Here is a 13,552-nt window from a genome sequence, read left to right as displayed (position 1 = left end):
AGATCGATAACTTTCCTGTTGTAAATAAGATAACTTCTGCACTTTTCATTTAATTTGCTGTTGTTTTGTACCAACGGTAAATTCGTGTTGACCTGTGATTTAACCTCCACCAATGCCGACACTGTGGACCATACACATAGAAATGTGGACGAGTTAGCACTGTGGACCACATAGGAATGTGGACAAGACAGGAAAGTGACGATGTAGGACTGTTGACGAATCGGAACAGTGGACCATTTGAGAATTATTTTATTATTTATTTATTTTAGAAACAAACAGTCTTTATATATAAGACTGGAAATTTTCTTAAAACTAGACTTACAGTTTCCTTAATTAAAATATTTTAACATCATGTTTAACATAAATTATAAAATACTAAACTAAAAAACACTAAAATAATAAATGACAAGTTAAGAAATTGACGAAATAGGATTGGGGACGAATCGATCCTGAGCCTGCAATACTTATTTAAAAGAAAATATCAATAGCAGGAAATTCCCAACGAGTGTTGATAAATTACACCCGGAAAAAGTAAGCAGGACGGTAAGCATCGCGAGTGGACGTGTTGCAAAATTAAATAATAAATATAAAATTGCGTGTTTCCAAAAACAGACTTTAGTTAAAGCTTACTAGAACTTAAATTGCAATTTAAACATATAAAGTACTTTACAACGTTTTAAAGTGAAATCAGTGCGAGAAACGCTGCTAATCACCTCGGGTAAAGGAGACAGCTGCGATTTTTTACCTCTCTCACACAACAGCTACACCAGGAGCCTATACTGACCGCCACTAAAACCAACGACTTAAGGTAAATTATCGGCAAGCATGTCGAAGGATAGTATGGGAGTACGTAGCAGTGAATCGCAACCCGACTTGTCGAGCTCAGCAAAGTTGGATGAAAAAACGCCGCTGCGTAAGCGCAAAAATCCAGAGTCGGACTGTGAGTGTGTAAGAGAAATTACAAATCTGTCGATAAAAATGGAAACCATGTTTGCAAAGTTTTCAGATTCACAAAGTAAATACTTTTCATCGGTACATGACGATATGGCACAAATTAAATCCAAAATTGATAGTATCCAAACCACTACTGACAATCTCGCAGCTGAACATACTAAGATGATGACTGATTTGTCAGATATGAAAGAAAGGTGTCACCAAGCGGAAGAAAAAATTAAACTTCTTGAAGATAAAGTAGACGCTTTTCAGAAACAAGAAAACAATGGCACTCTCCAAACATCAATGGATGAACTCATCAATGAGATAGCGGAACGGTCGGAGAGACAAAAAAACATTGTAATAGTGGGTGTTGCTGAAGCCTCAGCTAATACTTTCGAGGAGAGACTAGCGCAGGACCGAAACGCAGTTGACAGTATCTTAAAATTAGTGCTTCAGGCTGATGACGCTCCACAACCGCTAAAAGTTCTGCGAATTGGGAAATACAAACCAGGAAACCATCGTCCCCTTAAAGTATGTTTTGATGCAAGTAGAACCGCAATAGACCTCCTACGGAAACGAAATAACTACCAACACGATCAAGTGAAACTGTTTTCGGATCAAACACAAGCTCAACAGACACACATGAAAAAATTGCGTGAGCAACTCTCAAACAGAATAGAAAATGGGGAAAAAAACTTAACCATCAAATATATTAGGGGACATCCCAAGATTGTGTCGCTGCCAAAAAACGACGGCAGCATGAACAGCAAGGATACACCGACAACACGACAAGACTTGAGCCAAAACTAATATCTTACCAGATTCTAACATCCTACAATGACTTAAAACCTATAGAAGGCTCATTCAACTTCTTCTACGCCAACATAAGAAGTCTTGTAAGACATGGGAAGTTGGACGAATTAAAATGTCTCGTAAAATTATTAAGTATACAAGTCCACCTAATATTGCTTACTGAAACGTGGATAAAATCGGAGGAGGAAGCAACTTACCTAGATATTCCTAACTACCTACACTATTATAACTACAGAACTGACAAAAGAGGCGGCGGAGTATCTATCTATATACATAAAAATTTGCAACACAATCTGATTGGAGGGCAATATATAAATGGAAATAATTACTTATGGATACACACACATAAATTTAACCTAAATATTGGACTAGTTTATAAACCCGGCGATACCAATATTAATACATTCATTGAAGACTTTGAGAGACAATTGCCACAAAGAAAACCAACTATTATCTTTGGTGATTTTAATATAAACTTATTAGAAGAAAATTTGGATTCTAAGATATATACTGGCATGCTTAAGGAAAACGGATACAAAGTTTTAAATCAATTAGACAAACAATACTCAACGCGATCGACTTCAACAACGAACAGCATCCTGGATCATATATTATCAAATTTAAACGGTAAAAATATTCATATAGCACTGGCTGACTCCGCAATATCGGATCATAAACAAATTATTCTTGAATTAAAAAATAGCAAGATAAATACCCATGTCAAGACACAGTACGAGGCGATCAATTACGAGTTACTACAGAAATTAGCTGGACAGGGCTTTGACAGGGCTTTAGAGTCTAATTTTGAAACATTACATGAGTCTATAAAAAAACATGATAAAAAGTAGTACAATAACAAAAACGAAAATTATGAACGCTCCAAAGCAGGACTGGATAAATAAAAATATCATACAAAAAATCAATAGAAGAAATGAACTCTGGCAACAATTGAAAAATAACCCTGAAAGCGACGAGTTACTATCAAAATATAAAAAGGAAAGAAATGAGACTACAATATTAACCAAAAAGTGCAAGAATAAATATTACTATGACTCTTTCATAAAATGTAAGAACGATCCAAAACAAATGTGGCGACTGATATCAACTCTGTCTAATAACAAAAGAAAAGATGACAGCATTCCTTCAAAACTTACTACAACCACCGGAACTATCGACAACATAAAGGAAATTTGTGAGCACTTTAATACCTACTTTGCTACAATAGGTCCGCAGTTAGCTGACGAAATAAAATCACAAGATCTATATAAGGCAAGTGATAGTACATATAATACTAACATTGCTAACGGTAATACTGACAAAATGGCAGAGTTAATATCCTGCGATGAAGAAGAAGTATCGAAAATTGTTAAAGATTTGGACTCGAACTGTAGTGCTGGTATAGACAAAATCACAACAAAATCTATTCAATGTATAATACATAATATGGTTCCAAAGCTGACGAAATGCATTAATTACTGTTTAAAGAATGGCATTTTCCCAGACTCACTAAAGGTTGCTAAGGTCTCACCAATATTCAAATCAGGAAACAAAACGGAACCTGGGAATTATAGACCGGTCTCCGTATTACCCGTATTGTCAAAAATACTTGAGAAGATCATCTACCGTCGTTTGAATAGTTATCTAACACAAATTAATTTCTTTTTCGACAAACAATATGGGTTTCGTCCGGAATCTAGTACACTATCCTCCACGATCGATCTAGTTAATAATATCAAAACGAATATAGACAACAGGAAAATAGCCTTGGGAATCTTCATTGACCTTAAAAAGGCTTTTGATACTGTCAGCCACGAGCTCCTATTGGAAAAACTTAAAATCATAGGAATTACAGGCGTAGCATATGCAATGTTTGAATCATACTTAAAAAATCGCTCTCAAATTGTAAAAATAGGAAACGAACAAAGTTCTCCTCAAAAAATTACTTGCGGCGTCCCTCAAGGTTCTATCCTCGGGCCACTTCTGTTTTTAATATATGTCAATAGCATTAGTGAAATACCATTACGAGGAGAGCTTAGTCTGTATGCAGATGACACATGTGTGTTTTATTTTGGACATTCGATAGATGAAATAAAAACAATGGCACAAGATGATCTCAATAAACTATACAACTGGTACCAAAGTAACTTACTTACTATTAACATAGAAAAAACCAGCTACGTGATATTTAAAGCTAAAAACAAAAAAGTCAACGATGAAACACCATTGACGATAAATAAAATCAAAATAAAGAAATCATCAGAAGAGAAGTATTTAGGACTCATAATTGACAGCGAGCTAACGTGGAAACCTCATATTAATAAATTGAAAAATAAATTATCATCACTACGAGGCTGTCTCTTTAATACTGTGCACTGTTTTCCGCGCCCGGTACTATACACTATATACAACTCTCTAGTGAAGTCTCGCCTAAATTATCTAGTAGAGATATGGGGAAGTGCGAATAAGACTACGCTTAAAAGTCTACAGATAGCCCAAAATAAAATAGTAAAAACACTTTTTCGATATGACTTTCTTACACCAAGTGCTAAAATTTATTCGGAAACCAAAATAATGAATCTCAACCAGCTTTATTTTAATAATATATGCATACTTATAAGAAAAATAATAGATAAAAAAATTAAATCGCAAATAACTTTTAAAACAAAAACTGAGTTAGGATTACGACCTTTACGTAACTCCAATAGTCTATGCCTCCAACCCACGCGCACTAAATTTGGACAAAAAAACATTGGATATGAAGGGGCACAGTTCTATAATAAAATACCCACACATATTAAGGAATGCAAAAACATAAATAAATTTAAGAAAAAATTAAAAGACTTTGTAATTAAAAACATTTGAATCCGGCCCTGGGAGTTTCAAGATGGACGGCTCAAGGAACAGTCAAGTAGTAAACAAAATCAGCACGCGTAATATTGTAGACCTTATTCCCATATTCTGAAAATACAATATATACTAACTGGTATATTTTGGGGTAACAATTTGTAGATCCTTCCCTACCCACTGTTCACTGATTTTGTTGTCTTTGATTTGAACTTACCTTATCTATACTTAGATAACTAATTATTGTTTTATTATTGTTTGTATAGGTAATAGGTAATTAAACAATCTGCAAGTATTATACTAAAGGGGTTTCTTACGCGTTGTGCGCGTAAGAAACTTTGTTTTGTTTAACAACCAAACATACGTTGTAGTTTTTATCTAGATTTAAGTTTTGGTTAAGTGCTTTGTAAGTGAGTACACACTCGCTATACTTACTTAAAATTTATTTCTGTATTAGCTAAATTTCTCTGAAGTGAAATGTATAATTTCTTTGAGAAAATAAAGTTCTATAAACCTAAAAAATCCTGCTCGAGTTCTCCATAAATAAATTAATAGTTTAAAAACACTAGAAAAACACGTTTTTGTAAATAAACGTAAAAACCAAAAATATGAATTTCACGGCCTTCTTTTTGCTCAGGATATATTTGAGATAAATGAAAAACTTCCAAGTCAATATATATATTAGGTTTGTTATAACCTTGAAACCTGATCGTGTTCAAAGTCCATTACGTGACCTTTCTCACAAGTGCAAACATGACTATGATACGATATTCCATCATGGAATGCCCGTGCCTATCTTCCGGCTTCATCATCAGACCTTGAAACCTAAACCTGGTCAAAGTTCATTACAAAACTTTTCTAACAAATCCAAACACATCTATGATACGATGTTCCATCATGAAGTTCCAGTTCATATCTTCCGGCTCCATCATGAAATCAGTTCGACAGTACCATATTATTGTATTGTCATCAGAACTACATACAGCTGCCAATTCTCATGACACTACGATCCTTGGAAGATGGTTAAATTAGTTACCTTAGATTCCATTACATATTCACACACAGGTCGACCTAATAAAAGCGTGTTAAAAAAAATTTGAAGTGAGTGGGCAGTTACGAGTGGTTACGACCTAAAATTATTATGGCTCATACATTGCATGCTGTGATCCCAATAAGATCTATCTACGATATTTCTAACGTCAAAGTGACATGCTTCTGTCAATTATACGACATACAAACGATATCTAAATGAGAACTTATCTAAACCAGAACTTATCGTTATCGTATTGCATTCTTCGAATAGGGCCGTAGAATAGTAGATCCACTATCTACTTGTCTTGTAGGCATGGGTACGTACTGTTCGGGTCGTACAGGTACCGCCGCGGGCGCCGCGCCGTCCCCTCCTGCAACACATCACCCACCGTCAGCGCAAGATCCCCTGCTTCATTTGTTACCTATTTAGTTGTGGCTAATCCACTTAAATGCAAAACGTGATATGTAGGAACTCAAAAGTCGTTATCTACAACCATCTTGAAGGCTCAGCAGATTATTATTATCTTTATGAATTAACAAGAAACGAGCAACAGCTTTCGTGGGTAGCCTTTGCGTACGAGCATGTTATATTGAAGATATGACCACTGTACGAATGCTACCTTTTTAGGAATCATCACCACTTTGCCTTAAATGGCGTTTAGATTGTGCATAATATCATTGGTCTATAATCGTCGTATAATCTTTTATATATGGGAATGAGAATTAGAAAGGTGAATTGAAGGCTCTTTTCTAGGGTTCCGTAGCCAAATGGCAAAAAACGGAACCCTTATAGATTCGTCATGTCCGTCTGTCTGTCCGTTTATGTCACAGCCACTTTCTTCCGATACTATAGGAACTATACTGTTCAAACTTCTATGAACCGCATTATGATTTTCACAAAAAATAGAAAAAAAAATATATTTGGGGAACCCCCCATACTTTTAGGACTAAAACTCAAATTTTTTTTTTTCATCAAACCCATACGTTTGGGGTATCTATGGATAGGTCTTCAAAAATGATATTGAGGTTTCTAATATTTTTTTTTTCTAAACTGAATAGTTTGCGCGAGAGACACTTCCAAAGTGGTAAAATGTGTCCCCCCCCCCCCCCCCCTGTAACTTCAAAAATAAGAGAAAGATAAACCTAAAAAAAATATATGATGTAGGTACATTACCATGCATACTTCCACCGAAAATTGGTTTGAACTAGATCTAGTAAGTAGTTTTTTTTAATACGTCATAAATGGTACGGAATCCTTCATGGGCGAGTCCGACTCGCACTTGGCCGCTTTTTTCTATAATTGGACTTGTAATCATAATTATAAATAATAGAGTCAATAATTAAATCGGTTGAACTTTTAAAGTAATTGTAACGAGTTATTTATTACAACTGATTGCATGGTTTTTTTAAGTGTGTTTTGACATGGGACATGGGCCCCGAATGAGTTTTTGTTATAGACGCCTTGAAGTTACGAGCTCTTTTTCCTTCTAATTTTAATGAGCAGGAGTGATTTTTTACTAGCTGGACGAAATCGGGAATAAGTATATGGGTTAACTGAATTACCCAAAACAGAGTACGAGTACTAAGTAGGTATATACATATAATATCTACCAAAAGGCCCAAGGGACGCAATGACCTCGTATAACTCACGCTCCATCAACTAAACTAGGCTCTAATAGACCCCGCGCATACAGAATGAACGTGGAACGAACATCTCGCGTTCATAATTGACGAGCGAGCAAAGTGGTGCTCCCGAATTTATTCTCTTTGGCGAAAATACGAAGGCTGAGCCCGTAATCCTCCGGGTCACGAACAAAGGCGCGCTAATTAGCGCCCGTATTCATCACAAACACTTTAACATACATACGTACAGTAATAGAAATAGGTAGCTCACAATAGGTATCGAGAAAGTCGTAAAACATTTTTTGCCCTGGACGGGTTTTGCCTATTCAGAAATGCCTACAATATCGGTATAGAACCATACAGAACGGATAAAAAGGGCAGTTCTAGGATTTAATTCGTACCTAAATTGATTAGGTACTATTTATTTACTCTAGCTTTACAGCCAATTTTGCTTATGATACATGTTTATCCGGCAATATTTATTATCCTCCATTCTCCAGGGCAAAGAACGATCGTTTCGCGGTTTTCCTCTTAACGATTTTTGCTTTCAACCGGTTCGGGATCGTAACGTTCACAAAGCATTATTGAAGCCCAGGGGCGCCCCTGGGCCGCCATTAGCTGTAATTGCTTCGACCCTGAACTGAAGGCAAGGCTGACCGCATCGTCGTCGAACTCGAAGTCCTGGTCGAGGCGGCGCGCGGCGGCGGGCAGGCCCAGCGCCACGGCGCCCAGCAGCGCGAGTAACACACCGCGCATGACTGCTGCGTGGACACGGTCGGTCGGCGTGGAGGCGCGCCGCACACTGCGGCTCGCGCACCCGCCGCCAATCTAAGGAAGGTTGTAAAGAGCACCCACTGTAGACTGACCGCGGGATCACTGGCAAGTAAGCGTGAGCGAGGCCGAGGTAAGCTGGCCGGCTTACAGCGTAGCCTTTGGTGAATAGCAATGAAGGCTGCGCGCTTCTTGAGCGTTGCCTTCATGAACGCCGCCTCCTAGAGACTGTTTTCTCAACGACTCTAGTCTTAATAACCACCTACCTACATTTTATTTACCTTAGAGTCTAAAGAATGTCATGAGCCATAAAAATGCTAATTGTTATAATAACTTATAAAAGTTAATTTTAGCAAACTGTATAAAATACGACGAAGAGTTCTGACGCATGATATAATTGCGAACCCCAAATAAAATTTCAAGAGACGATCTCTCTATAACTATTCAAGAAATCGAAAAACTTGACATGATTCTTTTAAAGCATATTTTTTTCTTATTTACGTTTTTCGTATGTTGTAATAATTGTAAGCTCCGTATCCTCAGCATCGTCTACAGTAGTTACAATCGAACCTGAACAGTTACCCCACTAAACTTATAGATACATAATAGTACATTACGATACAAGTGCGAAAAATAGGAAATTCGAAACGAGTGGCGATAAATTAAAACACGACCGAAGGGAGTGTTTTAAATCGACACGAGTTGCGAATTACCTATTCGCACATGTATCGTACAACGTTTTACAGTACATATGGCCCTTTAAATGTTCGACACAGTAACGTAATATGCTACTTCTCGCACTAGTGCTATAAAGTAGCCCCATATGTACTGTAAAAAGTGTATTGTCTACGCGCTGTCTACTCCCGTTCGTCCCAAGGTATCCAGTTTTCGCCCCTCCTCCCGCGCCCTGCCTCGCGAGCCTCCATCCCGCTGCACCGCGACTCAGTCACGACTCCGCTGGGTCCACGGAAAACAATCGATGTCTGATGCCGCAGAGGAATTAAACCGGATTAACTTGCAGATGCGTATGTGAACGACCACAAATCTTACAAACCACTATATTTGTAGTCTTTGAATATGCGTGTGTTAGGATTGCAGAGGTCACGTTACGCTGGGCCGTGCGAAGCTTGCGAATGGGCGGCGAGCCGCCGCGGCGCCGCGCGATCGATCCGCGGCACGCAGCCGCCGCTGTACGTACATCACTGCGTACTGATTGCAATCTATTTTCTTTAGGTTCTGGGTTGTTTTGAACCTGAATTCGGCTCTTCCAATAAATCCCCGAATTCAATCGGTCCGTACCTATCGACCCGATTCCAAGAATGAGATACGATAACGATAAGTTCTGGTTTAGATTAGTTCTCATTTAGATATCGTTTATATGTCGTATAATTGACAGACGGCCCGATTCGAAGAATAAAATACGGAAAAGATAAGATAACCATAGTTCCCAATTAGATATCGTTTGTAGTATGCCGTATAATTGACAGAAGCAGCTCGATTCGGGCAACCAATGTCACGTTGACGTTAGAAATACGAGTATCGTAGGTGGATAGATCTTATTGGGATCACAGGGGAATCGAAATAAACGTCAATTTTGACATGTCGTTTAGTTATCGATCTATCAAAGATCTTTCCAAGATCTTAAACGTGTTTTAATCATTCTTCGAATTGGGCCGGAAGAGTAATTATTAATATCATGGTCTTAGATTTAGAACCGTCCATTTGACGTTTAGATTATATGAAGTACGTAGGCATAACACGCAGACTTGCCTTTCATTTCTCAACATTCTACAGCAGTAGAATGTTCACTATTTCACTAACTACTACGTTCTACAGCAGTAGAATGTTCACTAACTACTACGTTCCTACAAACAATAAAAGCTTGCCATACGGCCGGCGGCCTTAACCTATACTGGGAATTGCGATCACACCCACAAAGGGTGCCATATGCGCATCGCAGCTAACTATTTACTTAAGTGTTCGTATTAATTGTAGCACAAAATATCCTTCAAGGTTGTAGTAGAGCTCGACTAAGGAAGGATACCTATCTATTGATGTATGGTGGTGGTGTAGTGCAATTATCACACACAACACAGACAAGTGGTTATAAGGATTACAATTAAGTAGAATTTGACCTAAAAAGGTTTAAAGTTTGTATTACCGAGTTCTCCACAGACAAAGTCCCGGGTAATCATCATCTTCCTTGCGTTATCCCGGCATTTTGTCACGGCTCATGGAAGCCTGGGGTCCGCTTGGCAACCAATCCCAAGAATCGGTGCAGACACTAGTTTTTACGAAAGCGACTGCCATCTGACTATTATCTGACCTTCCAACCCAGAGGGTAAACTAGGCCTTAGGTATTGGGATGAGTCCGGTTTCCTCACAACACAATGTAAGATTGGCGCGCCCTTCTATTCGTAAATGGAAGCAGTTGATGGCACCTAGTCATTGCGTTGAGTTGAGGCTTGCTAATGACAGATTTTTAAAGGGTCGGCAACGCGCATGTAACACCTCTGGAGTTGCAGGCGTCCATAAGCTACGGTGACTTTAACCATCAGGCGGGCCGTATGCTTGTTTGCCAATGTCGTGGTATAAAAAAAAATGCTATGAATAGATACTAAATAATTACAGTCGCTGTAGATACACATTTGATTCAAGCTGAGTCGATAGTTTCATTTATATTATAGCTCTACAAATAAGATTGTGCCAGATTTTTTGCGCGTATATCTTAGCATTGGCTACGTGCGAAGTGCATGGTGGGGCTAAAGTAAAGCGATCACAGCGCATGCGGTGGTAAAATTTGGCACTAACAAAGTTTAGCGTCTTTAACATATCGTACAAATTCCCATCCCATTTTTAAAAACCTATTAAAAGAACAATATTTCTCTATTTCATGAAGGTCCTATATTATTTTAAACTCCTTGTCGTTGTTATGGGTTCCTTTGTCATTTATATATACATATGTACTTATATAATTGTTGTATACCGGGTGTTTCCTGTAACACGTGCAAAAATTGAAACCATATATTGTACTCTTAAAACGATATAACTTTTTATTAACAACTTTTAAAAATTATGAAATATTTAGATTTTATCCGTTTCATACAAATTTAATATTATTTTCAATGTACGCTGACATCCGTGTGTTTGACGTTGCTTGTCACGCTTTAAACGTAACAAAATTCGCAATACATTGCGTCTTAGAATTAACTTCAATGTGTAATAAAAATTAAAACATAAGTTATTTTTTAAAGTTACTGAACAAATGTTGGTGAGTTTGAAGAGTACAGTCTACAGTTTAATTTATTGCTCCTGTTACAGGTTTCGATTAAAGCACCTAGACAGAGTCATTTTTTCCGACGTCGTTAGCAAACATCGTCATATTTCAACCACCTTCACAAAACAACCTTAATAAATTATACACCTTCCTCAAGAATCCATAGGTGAAAACCACATAAAAATCTGTTCAGTAGTGTTTGAGTTTGGGGGACGTTTTATAAGATGTAGTGATTTGACGTTTTCCGCTAGATTTGTGAATGCTAGGTGGCGTGACAGTGGTGCACATAGCGAATACATACGGTATTATTATTTATCAAACCTTTATTGCACAAACAAAAACTTATCGTATAAAAGGCGTAGTCAGAACAAGCTAAGCACTTAAGCAGGGTGCGAGAGAAAAGGTCTGCGAGATTATTTTTTATCGCCAATCGATCTCATTATTATCGAGGATCAAAAGGTCGATCGTATGGGACCAAAAAAGTTCCGGCTAGAAAAGCCAAAACTCGAGGAACCCTTTTCCCGCTGGGCGAGTCCGACTCGCACTTGTCTGGTTTTTTCAGATGCGGGCGCCATTTTCAATATGTATAAGTATATTAGCCTATGTCATTACCACAATTCTGAAGAATTCAACACCTCATATACCAACATATCAAAACCATCCATCCGTTTTGGCTGTAGGGCGAGCCACAGAAATGGACGTACATACATACATACGCTCGAAAAACATTAGCCTCCTGACGCAGTCGGGTAAAAGCAGCAGGCCGGTGATTTGTGGACAACTTCATAAATAAATCGACGCAGACTCGAAGAAGGTAGTCGATAGGTATGTAATGTACATGTACAGATGGTAGTGGGTTCTGTATAGGAAGGGAGGCGAATAGGGGAATTTTCGGTAATACTCGAGCGTGGCAGTTTAAGATATGAGAGATACCTTAGACCTAATAGAACAACCTTGTAAAGTATTTAGCTCTATATGTAGTGACGCGCGCCTAGGATAGACGATCAGATTAGTAAAAAAAAATCGATAGTCTGAAATACTCGAGCGCGTCAGATTTTCGGAAGGGGTGTTAAGTAGGCCCCAAGGAAGCTCCTTTTAAAAAAACTGACGATTTCGGCGTGACGATAAGTTACGATGAATTTTTGAAAATGCAAAAAAAAAAGTTTTTTTGAAATACTCGAGCGCGTCAGATTTTCATAAGGGAGGTTTATCTCGGTATCCTGAAAGCATATTTTCTTAATCTGACAAAAATGTTGGTGGGTTTTCTTAATCTGACCGAAAAAGGTTATTTGGTTTCTTTTTTTTCCTTTCTTTCTCCTTTTAAAAACGGGGATTTTAAGAATGACAATTAAAGCGATACGTACAACCAACGTACGGTACGTCCAAAAAACAATTTGAGGATCAACAGGCTATTGAATAATATACATACATGAAACTGTACATGTTAATAATACTTTTGTATACAGATACGCGTAACTTTTTCCGAGTCCATTTTTGACTACTTTATATTCCTACCCCCACCACGCAAACCGGCAGATTAGTATACCGTTGTTACTTGGGGCATACGTAGTATGAATATCTGACGCGCTCGAGAATGCGCAAGTAACTGTTTTTTTTAACATTTTTGAAAAACCGTACACGCCAAATGCAAACCCACCGCTAAAATGGTTTTTACCATACGAGCTTTTCTTTTCGAAATTATTTTATCTTTCGATTTTGATAGGTCTCGACGGCGCCGTTGAATTACGCCATTTAGCTACCTCGCCTCCCTAACTAGTAGGTGAGGGGTCTCCACGCTGTCTACAAAATAACCCCATTACAATAATGTATCACTAGTTGTCTAGTGTAGTTACGTCAGCGCCGCCGCCGCCGCCGCCGCCCCGCCGCGCCGGCGCCGCGCCCGGCGCCCGGCCCCCGGCGGTGGCGGCGGTCGACCGGCGGCGGCGGACACACGCCACATCAACAAACAGGGATGCCCGAACTTGTCCACTATGTCTACCGGTCCGATTCGAAGAATGATTAAGACACATTTAAGATCTTGGAAAGATCTTTCAAAAATCGATAACTAAACGACATATCAAAATTGACGTTTATTTCGATTCCGCTGTGATCCCAATAATCTTATTACGTGGTGGTGGTTGAGGTAGATAGATCTCTATCTACGATATTCCTAACGTCAAAGTGACATTGGTTGCCCAAATCGAGCTGCTTCTGTCAATTATACAACATACAAACGATATCGAAATGAGAACTTAT

At 38.3% G+C, this 13,552-nt stretch overlaps 1 protein-coding gene across 1 annotated transcript in view; it reads right to left on the bottom strand.

Moving 5' to 3' along the window:
• LOC133520345 (proteoglycan Cow) overlaps positions 1 to 9,515 on the bottom strand; it is a 32,398-nt gene extending 22,883 nt beyond the window's left edge. The window contains exons 1-3 of the mRNA XM_061854718.1: positions 9,074 to 9,515; positions 7,906 to 8,076; positions 5,951 to 5,996 (exon numbers count right to left, since the gene is read on the bottom strand). Coding sequence (XP_061710702.1) covers positions 5,951 to 5,996; positions 7,906 to 8,076; positions 9,074 to 9,382 — 526 coding nt within the window. The 5' untranslated portion in view covers positions 9,383 to 9,515. The remainder of the gene's footprint in view (positions 1 to 5,950; positions 5,997 to 7,905; positions 8,077 to 9,073) is intronic.
• Positions 9,516 to 13,552: the final 4,037 nt, after the last annotated feature.

This window comes from Cydia pomonella, chromosome 8, assembly GCF_033807575.1.
Source record: "Cydia pomonella isolate Wapato2018A chromosome 8, ilCydPomo1, whole genome shotgun sequence".
In the NCBI taxonomy this organism is placed as follows: Eukaryota; Metazoa; Arthropoda; class Insecta; order Lepidoptera; family Tortricidae; genus Cydia; species Cydia pomonella.
The sequence above is the reverse complement of the archived record's forward strand: the minus strand, read 5'-3'. Positions and strand labels throughout refer to the sequence as shown.